General features: G+C 31.7%; 1 protein-coding gene and 3 non-coding genes across 4 annotated transcripts; 3 read left to right on the forward strand and 1 right to left on the reverse strand.

The window, feature by feature from the left end:
* Nucleotides 1-1,058: 1,058 nt before the first annotated feature.
* On the forward strand, nucleotides 1,059-20,550 carry LOC139094446 (leucine-rich repeat-containing protein 15-like). The gene is made up of 3 exons (XM_070645483.1): nucleotides 1,059-1,887; nucleotides 5,330-5,434; nucleotides 19,775-20,550. Exons 1-3 carry the CDS (start codon nucleotides 1,059-1,061, stop codon nucleotides 20,548-20,550), a joined length of 1,710 nt encoding a protein of 569 aa, XP_070501584.1.
* Nucleotides 13,450-13,522, forward strand: TRNAK-CUU (transfer RNA lysine (anticodon CUU)). The gene has a single exon. It is a non-coding gene; the product is annotated as a tRNA-Lys (tRNA).
* On the forward strand, nucleotides 16,474-16,546 carry TRNAK-CUU (transfer RNA lysine (anticodon CUU)). The gene has a single exon. It is a non-coding gene; the product is annotated as a tRNA-Lys (tRNA).
* Nucleotides 16,779-16,851, reverse strand: TRNAK-CUU (transfer RNA lysine (anticodon CUU)). The gene has a single exon. It is a non-coding gene; the product is annotated as a tRNA-Lys (tRNA).
* Nucleotides 20,551-26,611: the final 6,061 nt, after the last annotated feature.

Consider the following 26,611-nt stretch of genomic DNA (forward strand, 5'->3'; position numbering starts at 1 on the left):
TGAGGTTCAGGTGCGTTCACACTAGAGTTTTGAGGTTCAGGTGGCTTCACACTAGAGTTTTGAGGTTCAGGTGCCTTCACACTAGAGTTTTGAGGTTCAGGTGCCTTCACACTAGAGTTTTTGAAGTCCAGGTGTCTTCACACTAGAATTTTGAGGTTCAGGTGCCTTCACACTAGAGTTTTGAGGTTCAGGTGCCTTCACACTAGAGTTTTTGAAGTCCAGGTGTCTTCACACTAGAATTTTGAGGTTCAGGTGCCTTCACACTAGAGTTTTTGAGGTTCAGGTGCCTTCACACTTGAGTTTTGAGGTTCAGGTGCCTTCACACTAGAGTTTTGAGGTTCAGGTGCCTTCACACCAGAGTTTTGAGGTTCAGGTGCCTTCACACTTGAGTTTTTGATGTTAAGGTGCCTTCACACTAGAGTTTTGAGGTTCAGGTGCCTTCACACCAGAGTTTTGAGGTTCAGGTGCCTTCACACTAGAGTTTTGATGTTCAGGTGCCTTCACACTAGAGTTTTGAGGTTCAGGTGCCTTCACACTAGAGTTTTTGAGGTTCAGGTGCCTTCACACTAGAGTTTTTGATGTTCAGGTGCCTTCACACTAGAGTTTTTGAGGTTCAGGTGCCTTCACACTAGAGTTTTTGATGTTAAGGTGCCTTCACACTAGAGTTTTTGAGGTTCAGGTGCCTTCACACTAGAGTTTTGAGGTTCAGGTGTCTTTACACTAGATCTGTAGTTTGTAAATATGCCCAAACTTTACCACAATTTCAGTTTTTACTAGCAACAGCTGAATAGGAAGTGAATTGTGTAAATTGCTTGTCCAGGAAATGTTTCAAGTATAAAATGTGCTAAAAATTGCACACAAAATTTAATAAAAATTTCAAAATTTTTAATATTTCCCAATCAAACTTGAACTACAGCTGCATAAAGATGCTCAAATTAGTTCTCCTGCTAATCCTGTTCCAAATAGTAAAAGGACAAATCCTGAATTGCAAGTATTCAGAGGAAGGTTCCGAATATTTATGCAGATTGGACATCATAGTCGCAGACGTACAGATCAACATGACAACCTTCGATGGTGTACACGTGGACAACAAGACCGACAACGATGTCGTCAAGGTCATATCAGATTCTGGAACTTTTTCGGACATTTTTCCATCATTTTTATGTGAAAAATTTAAAAATTTAAAATCCGTTGACATTTATGAGATGTGGCTGATGAGAATCCAAAGCAATCCATTCCAAAATTGTTCAAATTTGACGACATTGTCGATTCGTTTCTTGAACGATCAGGAATTGCCAGATTATTTGTTTCCAGACAGCATGAAGTTGAGGAACTTAAAGCTGCGTGGTGATTCTTTAGTGACTTTATCCCGTGACTTACTCGAAAATCAGCAAGAATCATTGAACAATTTAGAAATTGAGGTTTATGGAAATGATAAATTTGTGCTTCAAGGTTCCTTTTTTAATCCACTGGTGAATCTAGTCATCCTTAAAATTGGAATCACTAACTTGACATATCTCAATCCAGAATGGTTCCTGACATTGTCAAAACTGGAAGTTCTCGAATTTCATCAAACAAATTTTACAGTTTTAAAGAAATTCATTTTTGAGCCATTGAAAAGTTTAAGGAAGCTTCAATTGCAAGGAAATTCCCTTCTTGTCATCAATTCCGATTCCTTTACTGGACTTGACAATTTAAGCTCTTTGGATCTATCGAGTAACAAGATTTATGCCATTGATCCAAAATTATTTCAACTTAAAAGCTTAATATTTGTTGATTTAGCTTTTAATAAATGTAATGATAGCACGGTTGTAGATTTATCTCTAAATCATACAAATCTGCGAGGACTTACGAATGAATGCACTATTAATTATGTTAATAATGATGGTAAGTTTTCGACAGGGACATAGACAGAAATTTATCATTTGAGGTAATCGGAAGGAAGTTTGGAATTTTGAGAGGTTTTTAGAATTATTTTACCAAAGACCAGGGGCTTAGCCAGGGTAGGGGGACATAGGGGAACGAGCCCCCCTCTGAGAGTTGAAAAACTTTATTTTGCAACGTTTTTTTTTTTTTTTAATTTTAAATTTTTTGTTAGTTTTTTTCTAATTCAAAAAATAATGGCCGGTGAAATTTTCTGGCTACGACCCTGCCTAGCAACCTGATCAAACAAGGAACATGCGTATGTTCATGAGTATACTCACAAAATTGAACATACTGATTGAGTATACTCATAAATTCGATCATTTAAGTGAACATGATTGTTGACTGTTACGACAAATTGAAGATCTTTTAATCAAGAGGGGGTTAACCAACCCAACCTTTCTCCTTAAATACGCCCCTGGTCACCATCTGGTCACTAGATAATTGATTTGAAAATAAAAAAATTAAATTTTTGTTTTGTTTTACATTTTAATTGTTATAATTTTGATATTTTAACTATTAATTGGATTAAAAATGCATATGGTAATTAATCAATCACTTCTATAGCTGAATCCGCCATCAAGTCAAAGTCATGTCTTCCTGTGACCAAATTAAAAATTAATTAATTTGTTCGATTAACCGATTTATGCTATTCGAAATAGTTTCATAATTACTTCCTTAATTGAGGCGTATGTAAGCCCATTTTCACGCGGACAAAACGTCTAAATATCTGCCATTTCGAATGTAGCTTTATGTCTTTAGTTACACATCCAATCCAGGATTTCGGGATAGATATTTGGGAAAGACCTGTTACATAGTTTGCTGGATATTACTTTATAGTCCAACTCCTGACTACAATGAAATCAACCATTGAAGTTCGTCTGAAGTCCAAGAGTTCTGCCAAGCTTGGCCTACTCCGCTCTACCGGTTTACATTAGTAAGAACAATGACATTCTATAATGTAAACCAACCGCTCAACTTCATAATTTTAATAATTTGACCATAAAAAGAAACTGTTGATCAAGAATCTTGATTCAAGATAGTATTATACTTGGAGTCGGGAATTGGCAAGCTGTAGTCAGCGATAGAGTTAGTTCCAGGCGACATATATTGGTGAACAAGGATCTTAATTGAACCGTAAGTTCTGCGAAGTAAGTGCTAGTTTGATTCTTTGTTCATTTGATGCATCAATACCTGATTTACTTGAACTTTGCGTCAGAATTCCGAAATTATTTAGCCAAAAATCCTAGGAAATCAAACATATGTTGTACATGCCTCGATTTTGGATGCCGTAACACACCTCTTGACAACAACGTAGATTAGCGTACGCACATTGTATTATCTAATGGATACATTTGTAAAAAGTGTTAGAAATGTCAAAATTCTACCGGAAGTTTCATGTCAAACATAACACAAAAAACCTAGCCAAAATTAAATAAATTTTCAATTCCAAAACTGATCAGTGTGATTTCAGTCAGAACTGCCAAAAGATGTTAATTCAAATTATATTCTCAATTTTGATATTTATTCAAAAATCCAAAAGTCAAGTGTTACATTGTAAATATTCAAATGAGCTGGTTTATGCCTGCAAGATTGACGTCCTCGTTGGCATAAATCTGAATACAACAGAGCTGACCGGTGTGCATTTAGATGACAAATCAGATGACGATGTGATCAAAGTTAGAAGCTGTTTTGGAACTTTTTCGGACATATTTCCAGTCACGATTTGTGAAAAATTCAAGAATTTAAAAAGTTTGGATCTGAGGGAATTGAACATACAGACTATCCAAAATAATTCATTTGATAATTGTCAAAATTTGGAAAGATTGGGATTTAGTATTAAAAGTAATACTGAGTTGCCGGACAATTTGTTCAGTAACAACTTGAAGTTAAGATATCTGACACTTTTGGCAGGTTCATTGCAGTCGCTGTCAAAGAATCTATTAAAAAATCAAGGAAATACTTTAACTAGACTGGAAATTCAAACAAAAAGAGCGAATTGTTTAATTGCTTGGGACTTTTTCAAGCCACTCATTAAGCTTCAAACTTTAATCATGGCCATCAAAGGATTGAAGACTCTCGATTATGACTGGTTTAAAAATCTAACAAAACTTGAGGAACTCGGTATTGTAAAGTCAAACTTGCTTCATATTCCCAAAAATATTTTTGTAAATTTGAAAAATTTACGTAAATTGATCCTACACAGCAACTTGTTGCGGGTTGTCTACGCGGATTCCTTTAATGGACTTGACAATTTAAACTTATTGGATATAGCAGCTAATCTCATTTATGCTGTAGATCCTAACATACTTAAGCTGAAAAAATTAAGATTTGTTACTTTTGCAGATAATTATTGTAAACAAGATATTGTTTTTGATTCGAGTCTTAATAGAACTACAATGTCGTTCATTACAAATCAGTGCACGCAAAATTTTACACTTCAACAAGGTCAATCTAAGACTTAGTTTGATGATCTAATTTGTAGAAAAAATTGTACGGATTTAATAAAGACATTTAAAGTTGTCATTTTGGTTTTTATTGCCTAAATTTGGATTAATATTAAGTGTTACTTTAGATTCGAGTCGGTGCTGTGAAAATAATCTTCAAAATTTAAGTTATGACTCGGTTGTAGTTTTGATGTTGAACCTTAAATTTGCTTCATTGCTTTGAAAGTGAACTTAAAATGTTAATCGTCGTTTTAAAATTGAACCTTAAATTTATATTAAAATCATTGATTTAAAGCCTCGCTTAAAATTAAAACCGTTCCCTTGAAGTTGAGTTTTAATTATAAATCAGTGCTGTAAAGTCGAATTTCAATTTCGAAGAATTTTTGTGCAATAAAATCAAATTTAGGTCGTCGCTTAAAAGCTGAGCTACAATTTTAAGAAACTGAGTTAAATTAAAATCGTTGATTTAAAACTGAATCATTAATTTAAATCACTTACTTAGAGCAAAGTTACTTACAAATTTGAACCATCACTTTAAAGCTCAACCTCAAATTTGAATCATCACTTTGAAGCTAAACCTCAAATTTGAATCATTACTTTGAAGCTAAACCTCAAATTTGAATCATAACTTTGAAGCTAAACCTCTAATTTGAATCATCACTTTGAAGCTAAATCTCAAATTTGAATCATAACTTTGAAGCTAAACCTCTAATTTGAATCATCACTTTGAAGCTAAACCTCAAATTTGAGTCATTGCTGTAAAGTTGATTTACAGATTTGAGTCATTGCTGTAAAGTTGACTTGCAGATTTAAGTTGTTGCTCTGAAATTGAATAACTTTCTTAAAGCATCGCTTCATATCTAAGTCATCACTTTGAAGACATGCTTCAAAATTAAGTCATCGCTTCAAATTTTGTCCAAAATTATTTCAACTTAAAAGCTTAATATTTGTTGATTTAGCTTTTAATAAATGTAATGATAGCACAGTTGTAGATTTATCTCTAAATCATACAAATTTGCGAGGACTTACGAATGAATGCACTATTAATTATGTTAATAATGATGGTAAGTTTTCGACAGGGACGTAGACAGGAATCTTTTGAGGTAAACGGAGGAGAGTTTGACAATTTTTAAATAAACTTAGGATGTTTTGAATTTTTTACATCAAAGACTAGGGGCGTAGCCAGGAGGGTAGGGGGACATAAGAGCATGAGCCCACCTCCGAGAATTGAAAACCTTTATTTTGCAACGTTTTTTTTTTTAAATTTTTTGTTTGGTATTTTTTAATTCAAAAAATAACGGTCGGTAAAATTTTCTGGCTACGACCCTGCTAAAGAATTTAGCAATCTGATCAAACAAGGAGCATGCTCATGAGTATACTCACAAAATTGGGCATACTGATGAAGAATACTCATGAGTACGCTCATTTAGGTGAGGGTGTTCAATGTCTGTTACGGCAAATTGAAGAGTTTTGTACCCTAGAGAGGGTTGACCAACCCAACCTTCCTCCTTGAATACGTTTGTTGTTACTAGCTGATTATTGCTTTGAAAATAAAAAAAAATTAAATTTTTGTTTTGTGTTACATTTTAATTGTTATTAATTTGATATTTTAACTACTAATTGGATTTAAATTGCGTATATTGATTAATCGATCACAACTATAGTTGAATTCGGCATCAAGTCTGAGTCTTCCTGGGACCAAATATTATTTCGATTAATCAATCGATGGTTTCTTAATTACTACCTTGTCTGAGGCGTACGTAGGTCGTGTGGAGAGAACGTCTAAAGTAGACTCTATTATTGGAGAATTTCAACCAGTTCAGAATGTTAAGCACTTTACTGTGTATAAACATCCAATCTAGGAATTTAGGATAGATTGCCTACTTATTAAGTTCGTTTACTTTTTAGATGATTATGTAACCTGCTACAGAATTGGCAGGACTCTTTTTTAGTTCTTTCTTTGTATCCAACTAAAATAGAGTCTTAACAGCAATGGAGTCAGACGCTCAACGTTTAGAGTCCTGTCATCTCTGACTTGCTGAAACAATGACATTCTTCAATGTGAACCAAGCGCTCAACTTCAGAAAGTTACTCATTTGACCATAGAAGGAAGCTGTCGATCGAGACAATATTGCACTTAGAACCAGGAATCGGTAAGCGGCAGTCAGAGATAGATTTAGTCCTAGTCGACATCTATTGGAGGCCATGGATCACAATTGATATGTACGGCCTTCGAAGTAAGTTCTAGTTTAATTCGTTGTTCATTTACCGTACCTATACTTAATTTGCTTAAACTTTGCGTCAGAATTCCGGTTGATGCAGTAACACACCTCTTGACAACAACGTAGGTTAACGTACGCACATTGTATTACCTAATGGATACATTTGTAAAAAGTGTTAGAAATGTCAAAATTCTACCGGAAGTTTCATGTTAAACAAAACATAAAAAACTAGCCAAAATTTAATAAATTTTCAATTCCAAAACGGATCAGTGTGATTTCAGTTAGAACTGCCAAAAGATGTTAATTCAAATTATATTCTCAATTTTGATATTTATTCAAAAATCCAAAAGTCAAGTGTTACATTGTGAATATTCAAATGAGCTGGTTTATACCTGCAAGATTGACGTCCTCGTTGGCATAAATCTGAATACAACAGAGCTGACCGGCGTGCATTTAGATGACAAATCAGATGACGATGTGATCAAAGTTAAAAACTGTTTGGGAACTTTCTCGGACATTTTTCCAGTCACGATATGTGAAAAATTCAAGAATTTAAAAAGTTTGGATCTGAGGGAATTGAACATACAGACTATCCAAAATAATTCATTTGATAATTGTCAAAATTTGGAAAGATTGGGATTTAGTATTATAAATAATACTGAGTTGCCGGACAATTTACTCAGTAACAACTTGAAGTTAAGACATCTGACACTTTTGGCAGGTTCATTGCAGTCGCTGTCAAAGAATCTATTAAAAAATCAAGGAAATACTTTAACTAGACTGGAAATTCAAACAAAAAGAGCGAATTGTTTAATTGCTTCGGACTTTTTCAAGCCACTCATCAAGCTTCAAATTTTAATCATGGCCGTTACAGGAATGATGATTCTCGACCATGACTGGTTTAAAAATCTAACAAAACTTGAGGAACTCGGTGTTGTTTACTCAAGTTTGCTTAATATTCCCAAAAATATCTTTGCAAATTTAGAAAATTTACGTAAATTGAGCCTTCGCGGCAACTACTTGAGTGTTGTCTACGCGGATTCCTTTAATGGACTTAACAATTTAAACTTTTTAGACTTGGGTTACAATCACATTTATGCTGTGGATCCAGACATACTTAAGTTGAAAAAATTAAGATTTATTACTTTTGCAGATAATTATTGTAAACAAGATATTGTTTTTGATTCGAGTCTTAATGGAACTTTAATGTCGTTCATTACAAATCAGTGTACGCAAAATTTTACACTTCAAAAGGGTCAATTTAATTGTGGCTTTAAAGTTGAACCTTAAATTTGAGTCATCACTTTGAAGCTAAACCTCAAAAATTGAGTCATCACTTTGAAGCTAAACCTTAAATATAAATCATCACTTTGAAGCTAAACCTCAAATTTGAATCATCACTTTGAAGCTTAACCTCAAATTTGAGTCATCACTTTGAAGCTAAACCTCAAATTTGAGGCATCACTTTGAAGCTAAACCTTAAATATAAATCATCACTTTGAAGCTAAATCTCAAATTTGAATCATCACTTTGAAGCTAAACCTCAAATTTGAATCATCTTTTTGAAGCTAAACCTCAAATTTGAGTCATTGCTGTAAAGTTGATTTGCAGATTTAAGTTGTTGCTCTGAAATTGAATAACTTTCTTAAAGCAACGCTTCATATCTAAGTCATCACTTTGAAGACATGCTTCAAAATTGAGTCATCGCTTCAAATTTTTAAAAATGCTTATTTATCTTTTCAAGTTAATTTCAAAATAAATAGTAAAAAAACGTATAATTCCCAAATTTAAATTCCTTCCATCACGTTCCCACTCCCCTCAAAAATTTTCCCCACTTTTTCCTTTTATTTTCTTTCAACTTTTTGTTTGTATTTAATTATTTTTCCTTAACGTTATTTAACCTCGCTTCAGTGATTTTTTTATTGCCACCCAAACCCAAACTTACTTGAGTTTGCTGCTTTTTATGTGTCACACATTTTCCAATGTGCTTGTTTTTTTTTTCATGCGACGAAAAATTTCCATTCGAAAAGAAAAAGATTTTTCAATTTACGCACGAAAAACGAGGGAAAAATGGAAGGAAAATTCTTATTTTTTTGGTGAAAAAGGAGGCAAAAAAAGCTGCGGAAAGATTAATGAATTTCCACCCCCATCGTGTGTTCTTTATGGTATCGAGGCTGTTTTTCGTCTTTTTCTTTTTGTTTATCATAAAAAAAATTTTTCTCTTTTTAGCGCGCATAAGCTGCTCGGCACAACCCTCTGGTGTTGATGTTGTTTTTTGAGGAAATTTATGGCAATCGTCTTCTTTATGAAGATTCTTTTTGAGATTGTGGAATGAGCGAAAATGAAATTTTTTAGTTTTAGGTCTTTAAATATTGATGCTATGAATAGATTTGAATCTTCAATTTTTTGTGTGTTTCATTTTCCATGTCGTTTCAAACAAATTAAAAATGAAATCCAAATGGTCATTTTCAACCATGTTCTTCTTTTTAGCATAGTAACTACGGTCATAACTATTTTTATTGAATTTAGATGCTCAACCGTAAGAAGGCGCAGCTCGAAGACGCTCAGCAGAGGCTACAATCAGCTATTCACAATCTGCAACTTTAGGTCTTTCACAAAAGAGCATGATTAACTTACTCAGTCATGAAGATGCTTAGTTTTTAGAATGCTCAACTGCAAAGACGCTCACTCATGAAGATGCTCAGCCGTAAAAACGCTCAGCTGCAGAAACATTCAGCCGAAATGACTTTAAACAATTCAAATTCTACAATTTTATTACCTTCGGAGATGATAGGCTTAGGTGACGTTTAATACTCCAAAAATCACAACTTTATCACCAGTATACGTGCTTTGCTTTCAATACGTTCAGCAATAAATATGCTCAGTCATAAAACGGTTCAGCTGTAGAGATGCTCAGTCAAAATGATGTTCAGTCAAAAAAAAAGCTACAAATTTAAGGCATTAATCAGTGAAGGAGTTTTAAAGACACTCAGCAAACAAGATGCTCAGCATTAAGAAACTTCAGAGTAGCTCAGCTGGTGGAACGCCCAGCCATTACAATGCTCAATCGCCACGATGCACAGACAAAATGAGTTTCAGCAATATAGATCCTAAGTTTTAATGATATTTAGCTGTGAAACAACTTGGCTTTAAAAATGCTTAGTATTAAGAACCCAGCAATAATGACACTGCTGAGTGTAATAACGCCCATCTGCAGTGACGCTTAGCCGTTAGAACGCCCAGCGACAATAGCGCTTTGCCGCAGTGACATCGACGTAAGAATGCTTTGCTGAAGTGACGTTCAGCTATATACTTGGCTAAATTTATGGTTAATTATTAAGCATAAGGATGCTTGGCCATTATAATAACCTTATTGCATTAAAATGTTTATTCTTGTTGTCACTAGGTAAAAAAAATAGTCAAAATATAACAAAATCTCAAAATATAGAGCTGGCAAGAACCTCAAAATCTTAAAATTTAATTTTTTCCCCAATTTTCCCCATCACTTTTAGTTAGTTTTAATCAAGAAACTCCTCTTTAATCATTTCCATTTCCCCCCATAATCATGTAACATTAATTTCAACATTCCCATATACAACATAGAAGTAAGCCTACCTCATCTCATCTTACACGAAAAACAAAATTCAAAAAGATTGCGAAACAAGCACACACAAAAAAAATTTGTTGTTCATCAAAAATTCATCTCAGGCACTGAAAAAATTTCTGTTTTTCTTTCTTTTTATTTCAACTATGGTTGGTTGCTAAGTGAACGAAGTGCCTCAAACCATAAAGATGAAGAAAAAGAAGGCATTAAAAAATAACGAAAGGAGAATTTTTTGCTGCTGCTTCGTGCTTTGAAAAATAAGAAAGCATGATTGAGGATGTGAAAAATTTATGAAAAATTCATTTTTAAACATGGTGAAGTGGATGTGTCAAGGAATGAATGAGATGCTCTAAGTTAAGGAAAAGGAGTTTGTTTGAAGATTTAAATAGCAAGGGGGGTGCTTACGGCTGTGCGTAGTTGTGGCTAGGCGTCATTGTCTAAAACAGAGCGGAGCAACTTAAAATGAGCATCTAATGCAAACTATTTTGAAGCTGAGAATCTTGAAGCTGAGCGTCTTAAAGCTGAACAACTTAAAATTAAGCAACTTTGTAGCTGAGCATCATATAACTGAGCGTCTTAAAGCTGACTACCTTGAAGCTGAATTACTTAGAGTTGATCATCTTGAAGCTAAATAGCTTAAAGCTTTAAACATTTTATTGTTGAGCAATCTTCCGCTGAGCAACTTAATGCTGAACGTCTTAATGCTGCGCAACTTAATGCTGAACGTTTTAATGCTGAGTAACATAAATCAGAGAATCTTAAAGCTTTACAACCTAATGCTGAGAGTCTTAGAGCTAAGCAACCTAAAGCTGAACGTCTTAAAGCTGAGCGTCTCGAAAATAAGTGACTCTGAGCTAATAACCTTAAATCTGAGCTTCTTGAACCGGATCAACCTGCATCTGACCGACTTAAAACTGAGCATCTTAAGGCTGAGCGAACTAATTCTGAGCGTTATTCTATTCTTGCTTAATTCGAACAAATCACTCTTAAAGCTGAGCGTTCTTAAGACTGAGCATCCTAATAACAGCACCTAATTCAAATCTATTAAGAAATACAACAAGCACACCCCCTAAAACCCCCCTCAAAATTCAATAAAAAACTTTTAAAAAATTATTTTTTTTTTCCCCATCTAAATTCATCTCACAAAGCACATAGCACATTTAATAGAAAGGATGTGTAAAAGAAGGGAAGAAAATAAAAAAAAATTCATGCATGAAAAAATGAGAAAGAAAATGAAAAAAAATTTTTTTTTCCATTCTCGAAGGTGAATGTGCTTGCTGAAGCATATACAAGCAGCATATAACGTTATAGCAAGGAAAGCTCTTGGAAAAAGAGAAAAATGAGTCGAGGATAAAAAAAAATTGGTGATGGAAGTGAGTTGGATTGGGGTTTTTGGGGAATGAAGGCGCATTTTTTGAACATTGATCAGCTATGTATCTTGAAGCTGAGCGTTATTGTAGCTATGCATCTTGAAGCTGAGCGTTATTGTGGCTATGCTTCATAATGCTGAACGTCATTGCAATTATATACTAAAAGCTGAGCGTCATTGAATTTATTCATATTAAAGCTGAGAATTATTGAAGTTATGCATCTTAAAGCTGGGCGTTATTGCAGATTTGATTCTTAAAGCTGAGCGTTATTTCATCTATAAATCTTAAAGCGTTGTTGTAGTTATTCATCTTAAATATAAGCGTTATTGTAGCTATTCATCTTAAAGCTGAGCATTATTGTAGCTATGCATCTTAAAGCTGAGCGTTATTGTAGATATGCATCTTGAAGCTGAGCCATTTTGTTAGCTATACATCTTAAAGCTAAGCGTTATTGCTACTTAACATTATTGAAGCTGAGCGTTATTGCTACTTAACATATTAAAGGTGAGCGTTATTGCTACTCAACATAGTAAAGCTGAGCATTGTTTCGGCTTAGCGTTGTTCCGGCTGAGCGTTGTTTCGGCTGAGCGTTGTTCCGGCTGAGCATTATTTCATCTGAGCTTCTTGAAACTGACAGTTCTAAATTTTGTGTAAACGCCAGTCAAACTGCCATGATTACCTTAAAAATTCTTTCAAAATTATAATAAAAAAAGACTCAGCATCAAAAAAATATTCGAGTAGATGAGGTTTCTGTTCTGCTGCCTCGCTTGCTTGCGGTAGAAACACCCATTAAGCAAACTCGTATAAAAAATTTTTCCTCCTCGTCTTCTTTTCACTGAGAAAATTACGATGAGCAAAAAAAAAAAGAGAAATTTTTTTATATTTCTTCACTGCTGCTCATGGAGGTCTCACCAAACCACATCGAGTCGAGGCGGGTTTCAAGAATAAAAAAAAAAATATAAAAATTCCATCTTTTTCCTGCAAAGCTGCCGTTCATTTTGGTTTTTCAGCGAGAAAACTTTTTTTCATTCACAATTTTTTTGCTGCTGATGCTGCAAGCTGTATTTATGAGATATGTAGTTAGTTAGACTTTAGTTTTAAAAAACTGTTTTTTTTTTGTGCTGCTGGAAAAATAAAGACGAACGAAGCGAATGAGAGGAACTAAAAAAAAAAGGAAAAAGTTTCTCGACAAATTGCTTCGCTTTCATGATTACAGACGATGGAGAAAAATGGAAATGAAGAATGGAAAAAGTTTTTTTTTTTTTTATTCTAGTTAGTTAATGATGAACGACTGAGCTACGAGATAGGAAATGTGATGAGGATGAGGATGGAAAAATGAGAATGGTCGATGGGTAGAATTGTGGGTGAAGATTTTGATGCTGGATGGAGCTCGGCAAAAATTGTAAAATGGAGGTTTAAATAAAGACTTTGAAGGTAGAATTTTTGGGTAAAATAATCTGCATGAACCGCAGTTTTTTGGAGATGTCTTTTGGATGAATTGAGAGATTTGCTGGGGATTTACTGATCATTTGTGCTTTAAAATTGAATAAATTTGCATACCATTCAAGGAATTATAGTAAAATTGTCGAAATTCATTCAAAATTGCAGCTTGTTATGTATTTCTTGAATTTCAGACAGTATCAAGGTCAAGAACCCCTGATCGGATGGCACACAACATAGAATACCGAAGATCGAATCACATACCAATTTAAATTGAGCTTCTTACCATTCAAAACCCAATAAAACTCCCCAACCTTCAATTCTCAATATTTAAACACGTGTTTCCACAAATTCTTCTATTTACGCAGCTGATCTTCATTCTGTACGATCACATAGAACATTTATTTTGTACCAAAGGCCAAAGTCGAAACATCAAATGAGAAGCCGAGCTAGCTCAGTCGGTAGAGCATGAGGCTCTTAACCTCAGGGTCGTGGGTTCGAGCCCCACGTTCGGCGATTTCTTTTTTGCATTTTTAGCGCATTTTTGTTTAGATTTTTTGGCATAAATTGAAGAATTTTTTGGACAATTTTTTATTGATTTTTTGAATTTCAAATTTTATAAATATTTTCTTATAAGATTCAGATTGTAAATTAAGATCAGTGTGCAGCATCCTTACTATTTAATCCCAAACCTCATTTTTCTTCCACCTTATCTTCTTAAAAATAGCTTTTTTCATCATTTTCCAATTTTTCTTCATCTTTTCACAGCAAAAAAATGAGAAAATTTTCTTCAAACTCAGCAAAAAATAATGAAAAACACACACAAAAAAGCAGCTCAACTTTCATATTTATTATTCTCTTTTTTCCATATATTTTGCAGCATAAAAGAAGGAAGAAAATTTAAATTTATCAAAATGACAGCAGGAAAAAGTTGTGGAATGAGACAAAAAAAGAGGAAGAAAAGTTTTCTGAAAAGAAAGTGCGATGGTGGCAAAAAATGAGAAGATGAAAAATGAAATCTCATTGAGGAACAGAAAAAAAAGGGTTGAAGAAGCTGGAATTAAGGCAGACACAAGCTAAAATGACAAAAAAATTTAGTTCGAAGATATTAAAATTTTAAGAAGCAAGAAAAATATTTTTTTTTAATCTCCTTCATGGGAGTCAACAACGGTAAGTGACGGTAAATCAAGTATAAATGACGGAACGAAATTCTTTAAATTTAACGCGCATTTTTAGATTATGAAAGGATTTAAAAAATTTTAAAATAATTAACCAGATCTGCTTAATAAAAATTCCCGTTAAATAAACTTGACCAATGATCGAGACGAAGACAATCACAGGATACCCTTAAAAAACTCACTCAAATGTTATTCATGCGATAGCTTAGTGGACAGAACAACTAAAAAAATATTGTACCTGCTGCTGTACTATGACACCCACTTGGATTGCTTTTAATGTACTAAATACTAGCTTAGTATTGCAAAAACTGTTCGTTTGGGTGTCGTGTAGACACTGATTCAAATAATTTTACGGATTACTGTCAAATTAAATGGAAGTTCACCTCAATTTTCTATTAAAGCCAATTTTGAGCATTTCTGGAATAGAAAATTTGTGAAAGAATTGGTAATTTACAGATATCTAAGAAACTAAACCTTACCTCATCCTACATATTGCCCTAAAACAGACACTTTGCTTAATTATCTCACAAGTACTCACTTTTTGCTTAAAAATTCTGTCTTTTAAAAAAACTTAAAATTTGTTCCATAATTTACAAGAATGATGAGCACAAAAAAGTATTTTCATCGTTTTTTGATGCTTTGTGAAAAATCAAAAAGTTTTTAATGAGATGAAAATGATAGGAAAAATGAAAAATGTTTTTTCGAGAAAATTTTCTTTTATTAGAAAACTTTTTTGTCATCTTTTGATTTTCTCAGCTTTTTGTAAAGTGATTTTTCCCTATATTTGGGTAAAAATAAGGAATTATTAATCATAAAAAATTGGAATTTTTAGGTACTGGAAGGGGATTAAATGATAAAGGAAAGTTTTCAATTTTTTTTCCTAAAATTTAAGATTTTTTAATCCATTTTTTAGGAAGAATTTTGAAAAATGTACCCAAAATCTTCAAAAATGGCAGAAGTAAAATGAGGTTTGGGACTGTGCACGAAGGATTATGTACACTGATCTTAATTTGCAATCTGAACCTTACAAGAAATTAATGTAAAAAATCATCAAAAAACTTAAAACTTTAATAAAATTGTCCAAAGAGTCGAACTACGCCTTTGATGGCATTACCGTTTAAAGCCTCTTTAAAAGGAAGTTTTTGGCAGCATTACGATGCTTGGAAAAAAGACAATTGAAAAATTTCGCATGTTGAGTTTCGGAACCCCACTCCTCTACAATCTTTAAGAGGCTATATAATAATAACATCGCGAATAATGGAACCACTAAGTTACCGAGCCACTTTGATTCACCTTAAAGTTAGAATTTTCCGATTATACTTGGATTCGAACTCGAAACCTCTTTGTCGCTGTCAAATACCATCGCCGTAGTCATTACTCCAATGATTTATTTTATCTAAAAATTAATATATGGCAAAAACAATACATAAGTACTGCAAATAATTGATTGATTGGACTCAATCGCTAAAATGAAATGCTCAATGAAACTTAATGGAAAGTATATATGCAACGGACCGTGATGGTCTACACAAATAAATAATAGAAGTTTTAAACAAGTTTAAACAATATTTTTTCGATTGCATGAAATTATATGCTTCACAAGAGCTGATTAGAGTCTACTCTAGGGAATACTATGCTGCATTCATTATATGCTCATGATAACATGCTTAAGAGAGCGCATTATTGAACATACTTTCTAACATGCTCAATTTTGCTAGCATAATTTATGACTTTTAGAGAAATTACACACAATTTGTTCAGATTCCTTTAGAGTTTTGCCAAATTTGAAGTTTATTGATTTTAGTTTTAATGAAATTGCAGCAATTGATGAAGCATTGATTGACAATACAGGAGTTGTGTCGATGGATATGAGGAGTAATGACTGTGCAAATGAAAAATCAGAAGAAATTGAAGGAAATAATAAAGAAAATTTGAAGAAACTGCAGAAAAAATGCTTTGAAAATTACTATGGATGTTGATGATGACATGAAGCATGCAGGAAGCTAGAATTTACAGGAATATTTACAGTTTAAATTTTAAAGAATTTTAAATTCAATTTTTATATTGAAAAAATAAACGAAAACTATAGTAAAATAGAGACATCATCACAATGTCACACACAAACCACGTGCTAAAAATAGCCTAACATGTGGCTTCAATTCTCAATATTTTTCATGTTCCAATGTTCTATTATTTACGCAGCTGATGATCATTTAGTACGATCGCACAGAACATTTTCTATCTGTATCGGCTGCGGGCTAATGCAAAATTCGAAACATCAAATAAGATGCCGAGCTAGCTCAGTCGGTAGAGCATGAGGCTCTTAACCTCAGGGTCGTGGGTTCGAGCCCCACGTTCGGCGATTTCTTTTTTTGCAGTTTTTTGGATTGTTTGGCATAAATTATGGAAATTTTGAATATTTCATTAAATTTTTATGTTTTATGCTGATTTTTGCATAAATTTTGTTTAAAATCCTATAAAAAAATTTTATAATATTTTTACAAAAAATCAAATAAAAATCAATAATTTAGTAAATTTATTCATGAATTCTATCATTTATGCTGCAAAACTCAAAAAAGATGCAAAAAAGAAATCGCCGAACGTGGGGCTCGAACCCACGACCCTGAGGTTAAGAGCCTCATGCTCTACCGACTGAGCTAGCTCGGCTTCTCATTTGATGCTTCCGGTTTTGCATTTGGTACAAAATGATAATCATCTGCGTAGAATTGTAGGAATTTATAGGAACACGTGGGTAAATATTGAGTATTGAAGCCTGAGTATTTTTATTTAATTTCTTAGTATTGCTACATATTTGAAGATGATACTGAATAAGAATCTGAATTAAGTTTTGAAGAATTTTATATGATTTTGACTCAATTGATTCATTTGGTGACAAAAAGAAGAAAAAATTGATGTGGATGATATGTACAATATAGTCATGAATAATTTATATTAATACATATGTTGGGCTATTGTTAGCACGCGATGTACCTGACCTTGGAATGATGTTTCTATTTTTTGTGTATTCTTTATAATTTTTATTGGATTTTTTTGATACTTTATTTCAATTTTCTTATAATTTTCGAATAAAATATTGTAAAATTAATATTTAAAATTCTATAAAAATTAAATTTAACTTTAATTCTTGCTTCATCCATGCCTCACATCCACATCAACATCCATTGTAATTATCAAAGCATTTTTTCAGAATTTTCTTCAAATTTTCTTTGTCATTTCCTTCAATTTCTTGTGATTTTTCATTTGCACAGTCATTACTCCACATATCCATCGACACAACTCCTGTATTATCAATCAATGCTTCATCAACTGCTGCAATTTCATTAAAACTAAAATCAATAAACTTCAAATTTGGCAAAAATCCAAACGAATCCGAACAAATTGTGTGCAATTTATTATTGGATAGACTTAAATCTGTCAATTTTTTGAGATTGTTGAATGTGTTTTTGGGAATTTTGGCAATTTTGCAGCTCGTGATGCTCAAAGTTTTCAAACTTTTAAGATTCTTGGTCCAATCAAAGTTGAAATTTTCGACATTTCCAATCTGTAAGTCTTCAAGGTTTTCAAATAAGGCAAAGAAGTTTTCGGGCATTTTATAGGTCAACCTTGAGGTTATGTGCAGAATTTTAAGCGACTTTTGTTGACTTTTTAATAAATTTCTTGGCACTGAGTTGATGAAGATATTTTTAAGCATCAGCATCTCCAAATTTATGTTCTCAATTAACATATTTTCTGGAATTTCCTTAATTTTATTGTCACTGAGCATCAAAAATGCCAAATTTTTGCAATTCCTAAAAGCATTATTGTCAATAGTTTCAATTTTTGAGCTTCTGAAGTCAATTTCGAGGACATTTGGGAATGTTTCACAGATTTTTGATGTCAAATGAGTCATGACTGAGTCGAATGTGGCGCTGATAGCTGTGACTTGATCGTTTGATATTTGTGGGAGATTTTTAGCGTGGAATTGTGTATTCTGAGCTTCAATCTTTAGTTCACATTTGAAGGAACTTCCTCTGCCAATTTTGTTGCCAATTTTCAAATATTTATATCCAAATTCATCAATATTCTGGACATTTTTGATCCACAAAGTACAAAAAATAGCAAAAATGATTTTTCTGGTCATTTTTACAAAACTTCTAGCCTGAAGAAGCACAAAAACACAACTGATGAAGTAACGGAGCTTAGGAATATTATTTTTATAGATCAATAGACAGTTATAGCAACATGTTGGAGTGTGCAGTCAACAAAGTCAAGTTGAAGGTCGTTCATAGTCATATCAGCAAGGAATTGTACGAGAAATTTCATCTTCTTTCTCTTCTTTGATCACAAATTAAGATGTTATTCTAAACCTGTTTAAGAATTTAATGTCGGAACTAAGATTGAAGTTGAGTGGTGTGTCATTGATTTGATTACTTTCTTTCTAGGACATCATGTGGATTGGGAAAGCCGAAGTCTGACACCAAAGCGTGTCAAGTGCATCGATGACCAAATGCTTCGCAGGTGACTGAAATACACCGCTGGTGTCTGATCCATGATAAAACAGCTTTGATCGCCAGCGGTATTATTAATAAAAACAGGATGGACCACTGGAAAGTGAAACATTCGACGTTTGATCAGTCGAGTCATATCGACAGCCTCCTTAACTCTCTTAGTATCTATATGATGGATCATATCTTAACTCCTATAAGAGCTTAAAACATAAAAGTCATATACATTTTCAAATCAAAGTTAATTTAATATACACAAAAATTGCAATCTTAGTCCGAAAATAGCCAGCAATGATAATTTAAACAGCATGTTCCAATTTATCTTATTTGTTTATGTTTATTTCATTGTTCTTATCACTTCTCCAAGTCTGCATCCGTCTGGTGTTTTTACTTTCTCTCATTTTCAGCGTTGTTGCTTGTTATGACCAGAGTTGGAAGGATTTTAGGAGTTACTGGATTTTACCTCCCCAGTGAAGCACTTGGCGACTTCGTATTGGCACTTGGCGAAAGGCAGCCAGTTTTAGACATCAAATACAGCTGACATGTCAGGTCAGCGAAGTAAATTAAGTAAGATTCAGCCCCAGCAGTGAATATTATGTCAGATCTACTTACTTACTTCGCTGGTCGTACAGATCAATTGCGATCCATGATCTACCTTAAACGTCTTTTATATCTGGTTCTATTACTGGATTCCGGCTGTCAATTACCGATACCAAATGCCATGATATACCTTTCATCCTCCTCTCTGCATGAGTTCTTGGACATTCCTCGTGTTATTTTGCCATTTGCGATTTGACGTCCTGTTAACTCTAGTTATGACTATTCGAATCCTGGTATATTATGGGTGTATTTTCCTTGGGTATGATTGATCTACCCTAACATGGATGAATAAAGATACTTAAAAGTTATGTATCGCTTACCTAAAGCGCTTTGCGATTGTTAGACTATAATCAAGAATTTGGGCGCTGGGTATATACATAACAGTAATCTACAATCACACCACTGCCTTTCTTCTTATCATCCCGAATAATGTTTTCATAAAAACAAAAAAATTCTTCTTTTAATTTCATTCAATTCACAATCAGTTCCAGTTTTAATCGTTCAGTCACTTCAAAAACTTTATAAAATGTGGACGTTAAAGTTTATTGCTCTACTTATATCCATTGCTTACGCATCATCAGTTGAATTAAGCTGTGTGAAGCACTCCGAACTTGAGCATGTTGAGTGCCAATTGAATCAAAAAGTTGACGATTCTGAGGTTGTTGCTGTTTATGGATATAAGTCAAAGATTGGCGAGAGCTTCACGGACATCACTGATCTGGTGCTGACTTATAAGAATCTGCCAGCGCATATGCCACATGGAATTGGAAATGTCTTTAAGAAGCTCATCAGCTTTGATGTTTCGTCCTCAAGTGTCAAGTTTTTTGACAAAATTTGCTTCGAAAAGATGGAAAAAGTGAAATTTTTGAGGATGTCACATAATGAGATTGAGGAACTGCCTGGTGATGTCTTTGAGGGTTTGACAAACTTGCAGCATCTTGATATGTCCAGGAATAAAATTAAAAATTTGCCGAGTGAAATTTTTGCTAAAAATTTAAATTTAAAATATGTGAAATTGAGTGAAAATCAGCTTGAGGTGCTTGATGCTGGTGTCTTTGCTAATAATGTGAATTTAAGGAAGATCTTTTTGAGTGGAAATAAGTTGAGGAAGATTAGTGTAGACTTTACAATCTTGAGTGATTTGTCGTTCTTGGATTTGCTTGGTAATGCTGGAAAGTGCAACTTTAGATTTGACAGGAAGTCTGGAGACAGTTTTGACCTTCAGAATATACAGAATACTGTGGACAGTGATTGTAATTAAATTTTTAAAAAAGGTTTAGAATCTGAAAAAAAAATTAAAAATTTAAAAAAATTTAAAAATTTAAAGAAATTTAAAAAAATTTAAAAATTGAAAGAAATTTAAAAATTTAAAGAAATTTGAAAATTTAAAGAAATTTAAAATTCAAAGAAATTAAAAAAAAATTTAAGGAAATTTAAAAATTTAAAACATTTAAAAATTTTAAAAATTTAAAAATTTAAAAATTTAAAAATTTAAAAATTTAAAAATTTAAAAATTTAAAAATTTAAAAATTTAAAAATTTAAAAATTTAAAAATTTAAAAATTTAAAAATTTAAAATTTATAAAAATTTAGAAATTAAAAAAATTTAGAAAAAAAATTAAAAATTTAAAAAAATTAAAAAAAAAACTAAAAATTAAAAAAAAAAACTAAAAATTTAAACAATTTTTTAAAATTCATCGAAAATTAAAAAAAAATTAAAATGTTTAAACTTTGAAAAAATTGACAATTTAAAAAAGTTTAAAATAAATTTCAAAAATTTAAAATTTTTTTTAAATTTAAATTTTAAAGAATTTAAAAAAATTTTAAAGAATTTAAAAAAATTTTAAAAAATTTAAAATATAAATTTCAGAATTTCAAATTGTAATAAATTTAAAAAATAATTTAAATATTTTAAGATGAATAAAGATTCCTAATTTTTCAAATATTAAAACTAGAAAGTTTTAAAAAACTTATTGTAAATTAAAATTTAATTTTTTAAAATTTAAAATCAAATTCTTTTAAATTAAAATAAAACAAAATTTTAAAAAATATTTTTTTAACAATTAATTTTTCAAAAACATATTTTAAAAATTACAAAAGAAAATTCAATTAAATAAAATCATCAAAAACATTGACAACCAAAATACAAAAAAAGAAAAAAATTGTCACTGGTTTGAGTAAATTAATTTAAAATTCAGACACAGCAGCCCATACCAATGAACACATAAAGGCCTTTTTTTATATCTACAGGCTCAATGAGAATAAAATAAATAAAATAAAATATATTTAAATGTACATAAGAGCTTGTACACATGATAATTGTATAATCAAAAACATGCACGCATAAAATTTAAAATAATTTTAAATGTTTAAATATTGAGTATTGATTGTTTTTTAATTTTATTTTTTTGGTGGATTTCTGGGGTTGGTAACTTTAAAAAATTTGGTAAATTTGTAATTTTTTAAATTATTTAAAATTTCAAAATCTGAAGTTTCTTTATTCAAATATTTTTAAATTAAATCAAAGTTAATTTCTTTAAAAAAATTTAAAATTAATTTATTATATACTATTTTTGTAAAAAATTAAATATAAATTTAAATGAAAATACGCAAATTTTTAAAAAAATCAAACATTTATTTGCAATACTTTAATTTTAATCAATTTAAATAAAATTCAATTTAATAATTTTTTTAAAAATTTTAATTTTTTAAAAATTTTAATTTTTTTAAATTTTTTAATTTTTTTTGAATTTTTTTATTTTTTAAATTTTTCAATATTTTTTTATTAATTCAATTATTATGTTCCAAATTTGTTTTTTAAAATTTCTTTTTAATTTTTTTTTAAATTTTTTAAACTTTTTTTAAAATTTTTTAAACTTTTAAAATTTTTTAAATTTTTTTTAAAATTTTTTTAAATTTTTTAAATTTTTTTTTAAGTTTTTAAAATTTTTTAAAATATTTTTAAATTTAAAAGAAAATTAAACAAATTTAAATTTTTTATTAGTTGCAATTACCATCCCTTGATATTACCAACCCCCCATCACTTCATTTCACCTATAAAAAACACACAATAAAAGAAAAAAAGAAAACAAAAAATCAACTCGACAATGCAGCAAAAAGTGCACAACAGAGACAAAAATTTCTCAACTTGCCAATTGCTGTTCTGCCAGTTGCGTGAATTGCATGTTAATTATATGCAGTATCGATTTTCTGTTCTTTTTTTAGCGCATTTTTGAAATTTTTTTCAAAAAGGTAGCTTAATAAGACACTTTGTTCGGCCGGCTGGAACGCGAGATCTCAGCAACCAGACATTGTTGAGAGCTCTGGTTTTTTGCAATAGCTCAGTTTCATAAAGTTATTGCGGCGACGGCCATTAAAAAATCTTGAAACATTGTCTAAATACTATAATTAATGAATTTTTGTTTTCAGTACAAAACGTGAACAACTTTTGGCGGGAAAATTTTGAATTTCGCAAAACCGTTAGAAAGTTTAAATCCCAGAAATCCGTTATAAGAAAATTTTATTTTTATTGTATATTTTTTCGATAAACCTACTGGATCTTGTTTTGTAAGTCTGAAAGTGACTTATAAATTAATTACTGATCGCTGGGACAAAAATGCGCTTAAGTCCCTCGATCAATAACACGAGGACTTTTGTAATTTTTTTTTGGCTCATTCACGACTACCACAGTGCAATAAATAACAGCAAGCTGCTTTAGCTTGCAGGGGAGTTTTTGAGAGGCGCAAAAATTATTTTTCATGTTTTTTCAGTTGACATTTTTTTTTTGTTATTTATTTCGGCCAGAATAAACATGCAGTTGCATAAACAGGAACATTGCAATCGCATTAATGAGTGCTGTTTTTATGTTTAAAGGGTGTGCATGTGTGGGTGTATGGGGAGGGGGTCTGGCGATCCTGATGAGCATTTGACTTCTGAAATAAATTGGATATATTATTAAAATGCAATAATAATCAACATTTTTTGTCAATTTTAATTATATTTGTAATGGACAGAATATGAAATTGATGTAAAATCAGTCAGTCAAATTTAAATTATTCAAATGAATTTTGTAAATAAAGTTTTTTTATTTATTTACATTTTAATTGAATTATTTAAAAAATTAATTTACTTTTTCACTTATTTTTTTAATTTTTAAAAATTAAGGACAAAAAAATTAATAAAATTTCTTTTTTTAATGTGAAATTGAATCAAAAACTGAAACAAAAATTGATTTTTAATATAATTAAAACTTTTTAATTAAAAAATTTGAAATTTAATTAAAAGAACATATTTTAAAGATCAAAGACTTTTATTTAAAAAGTTTAAAAAAATTAATTAAAATTTTAAAAAAATAGTGCAAAAATTAAAATTATTTTGAAATCAGTTAAAAAGTTAAAACAGTTTTTAAAAATTTTGTAAATAACAAAATTAAACAGTACATTTTAGATAGTTATTTTTTTTTAATTTAAAAATTTTTAAAAAAATTAAATTTTTTTAAATTTTAAAAATTTTTTAAAAAATTTAAAAAAAATTATGAATTAAAAAAAATTTAAAAAAAATTAAGAAATTTAAAAAAAATTAAAAATATATCAAAGTTTTTAAAAAATTGTTAAAATTTTTTGTTAATTTTTTTAAACTATTTATAAAAATTTCTTAAAGTTTTTAAAATTATCAAAAATTCAAAAAAAAATTTTAAATTAAGAATTTCAAAATTTTTACATTTATAAAATTTATTCAATTCTTTCAATTTCAGAAATACATTTTAAATTAAATTACTCAGCAAAATTTAAAACACTAAAAAAAAAAAAAGAAATTCGCATTTTAACTTCCTGCAACTCATACATTATTGAGTTTATTTTTAAACCGCTTTGTTATTTTTCATGACATCGCCTGACTGCATTTCCCATGATGCAATAGTGCAATTTTAATTACAATTTATTATAAGAGATAGGCAGATAGAGTCTGAAATAAATGTTACTTCACGTTCGGTGAAGCGAGTCATTGAACTTCTGTGCTGGAGGTTGTTTTGATGAGTTTTGAGGAAGCTGAGCGTTTCTAACGAAGTCGGACGTCGCTTTAATAAAACTATGCTCACAAAAGCTGAGCGTTACTTAAGCTGAGCTTTATTAAAGCTTAACGTCACTAAAGCTGAGCGTTTATGAAGCTAAGCGTCACTAAAGCTAAACGTCACTAAAGCTGAGCGTTTCTAAAGCTGAACGTCGCTAAAGCTGAACGTTTCTAAAACTGAGCGTTACTAAAGCTATGCGTCATTGAAGTTAAGCGTCATTAAAGTTAAGCGTCACTAAAGCTAAGCGTCACTAAAGCTGAGCCTTTTCTAAAGCTGAGCGCTTTTAAAGCTGAGCGTTACTAAAGCTAAGCGTCATTAAAGTTAAGCGTCACTAAAGCTAAGCGTCACTAAAGTTGAGCGTTACTTAAGCTGAGCTTTATTAAATTTGAGCGTTACTAAAGCTGAGCAACACTAAAGCTGAACGTCAGTCCAATTAGTCAAATTCGAGTCAATTTGTATCATCAGAGTGATCCAGATGAGAATAATTTCAACAGTCATCTCTCCACACCCTTTACAGCATAGAAGTTCATGTCCATCCACAATTCGGACGAAAAAAAAATTACAGCAATGTCCATTTTAAGCCTTTAATTATGATCAAAGTTTTGTGCTTTAAAATCCTTCATTAAATCTACAAATTTGTGAGTTGCTGTGCATGTTTGTGTGCATTTCGTTGTCCATTTGTGTGTCCATTGTCTATATATGCATACATAAAATATCATAATGTGGGTTTTGTTTACGTTTGCCACCCCAACATGCATCAACAACCTTTGATTGAAAAAGCGCATTCAACCGTGCACATTCATCCCATCAAACCCATCAGAATTAACATCCAAAAAAGACTGCAAAAATGTTTTTAAATAATTAATTTTTTTTTCAGTGCTGCACCGCATCTCCACCTTTTCGTTGTCTATAATTTCATTATTAAACTGCTTTTTTTGTTGTTAATGTTCCTGTTCCCACATACACAGACATGTGTACAAATTATATCATGTCATTTATGATGCAACCTCGTCCCATGAATATTTTAATAATTATTTTTAATAATATAAATACTAGAATAATTTCCCAACAAGCATGGCGGGAAGATTTCAATTTAACAATTAGTCGGACTTCCATTGGGATTTGATGTTTATAAAAAAGGGGAGGAGCTTAGAGCGGAATGACAGACATAGCGAATTGACAGAAGGACATAAGGGACAGAACTGACAGAAGGGGACACAAGGGGACAGAAGGGACAGAAGAGGACAGAAGGTGACAGAAGGGGACAGAAGGGGACAGAAGGGGACAAAAAGGGACAAAAGGGGACAGAAGGGACAGATGGACAGAAGGTAATAGAAGGGACAGGAGGGATAGAAGGGGACAGAAGGGACAGAAAAGGACAGAAGGGACAGAAGGGGACAGAAGGGGACTGAAGGGGACTGAAGGGGAAAGAAGGGGACAGAATGGGACAGAAGGGGACAGAAGAGGACAGAAGGGGACAGAAGGGGAAAGAAGGGGACAAAAAGTTACAGAAGGGGACAGAAGAGGACAGGAGGGAACAGAAGGGGACAGAAGGGGATAGAAGGGGACAGAAGGGGACAAAAAGACAGAGGGGACAGAAGGGACAGAAGGAACAGGAGGGACAGAAGGGACAGAAGGACAAATGACCTAAATTATATTACTACAATTGTCACAACATTCTCGCTAAAATTAACGTCGAATTTTTTTAATTATTATTAATTAAATTTTTTTTTCACTCTTTTTCCATACCCGACAATGTCACTTTTTTGTGTGCTACTGATGTGCTTTACTCATTGAAAATGCATGAAAATTTGATTGTACGATGGAATGAATAGGTACAAAAAAGTTCATAATGAGATATTAAATTTGCAGTATAAAGTGACGGGGATGATGGAAGATGTGGGGGATAATGTGGGGTTAATTGAGGAAATTGATGAAGAATTTTTGATTTTGTTAATGAAAAATTGAACATAGTTCATGGATACGGAATGTGGGATGTTACTGGAAGTGAAAAATTTTGAAGGAAGTCTGAAGATTAAGAAATTTGGTTGAAGCAATTACAAGATTGAGACAATTCTGCCTGTAAAGATGGAATCATAGACATTTGCACCTTTCTTGGTCTGTTTATTTATGTCTAATTTGACTCAGGCATTGCGCATAGCTTAAACTGAATCCGGAACCATGTCAAAGTCATGCTAGCCTCAGCCGTACCTTTAAATACAGTGATATGATAGCCACTACCAGCCAGGACCCTT

The sequence above is a fragment of the Chironomus tepperi genome, unplaced genomic scaffold (genome assembly GCF_022539635.2).
Source record: "Chironomus tepperi strain 1889 unplaced genomic scaffold, CSIRO-AGI_Ctep_v1 contig_354, whole genome shotgun sequence".
Classification (NCBI taxonomy): domain Eukaryota; kingdom Metazoa; phylum Arthropoda; class Insecta; order Diptera; family Chironomidae; genus Chironomus; species Chironomus tepperi.

Bases quoted from the DNA above. Each gene is read 5' to 3' on its own strand.
- LOC139094446 (XM_070645483.1), top strand. From the start codon at position 1,059: ATGACAACCTTCGATGGTGTACACGTGGACAACAAGACCGACAACGAT. The intron at 1,888-5,329 runs GTAAGTTTTCGA...TTGTTGATTTAG, and splicing joins TAATTATGTTAATAATGATG to CTTTTAATAAATGTAATGAT. The intron at 5,435-19,774 runs GTAAGTTTTCGA...ATTCACAATCAG, and splicing joins TAATTATGTTAATAATGATG to TTCCAGTTTTAATCGTTCAG.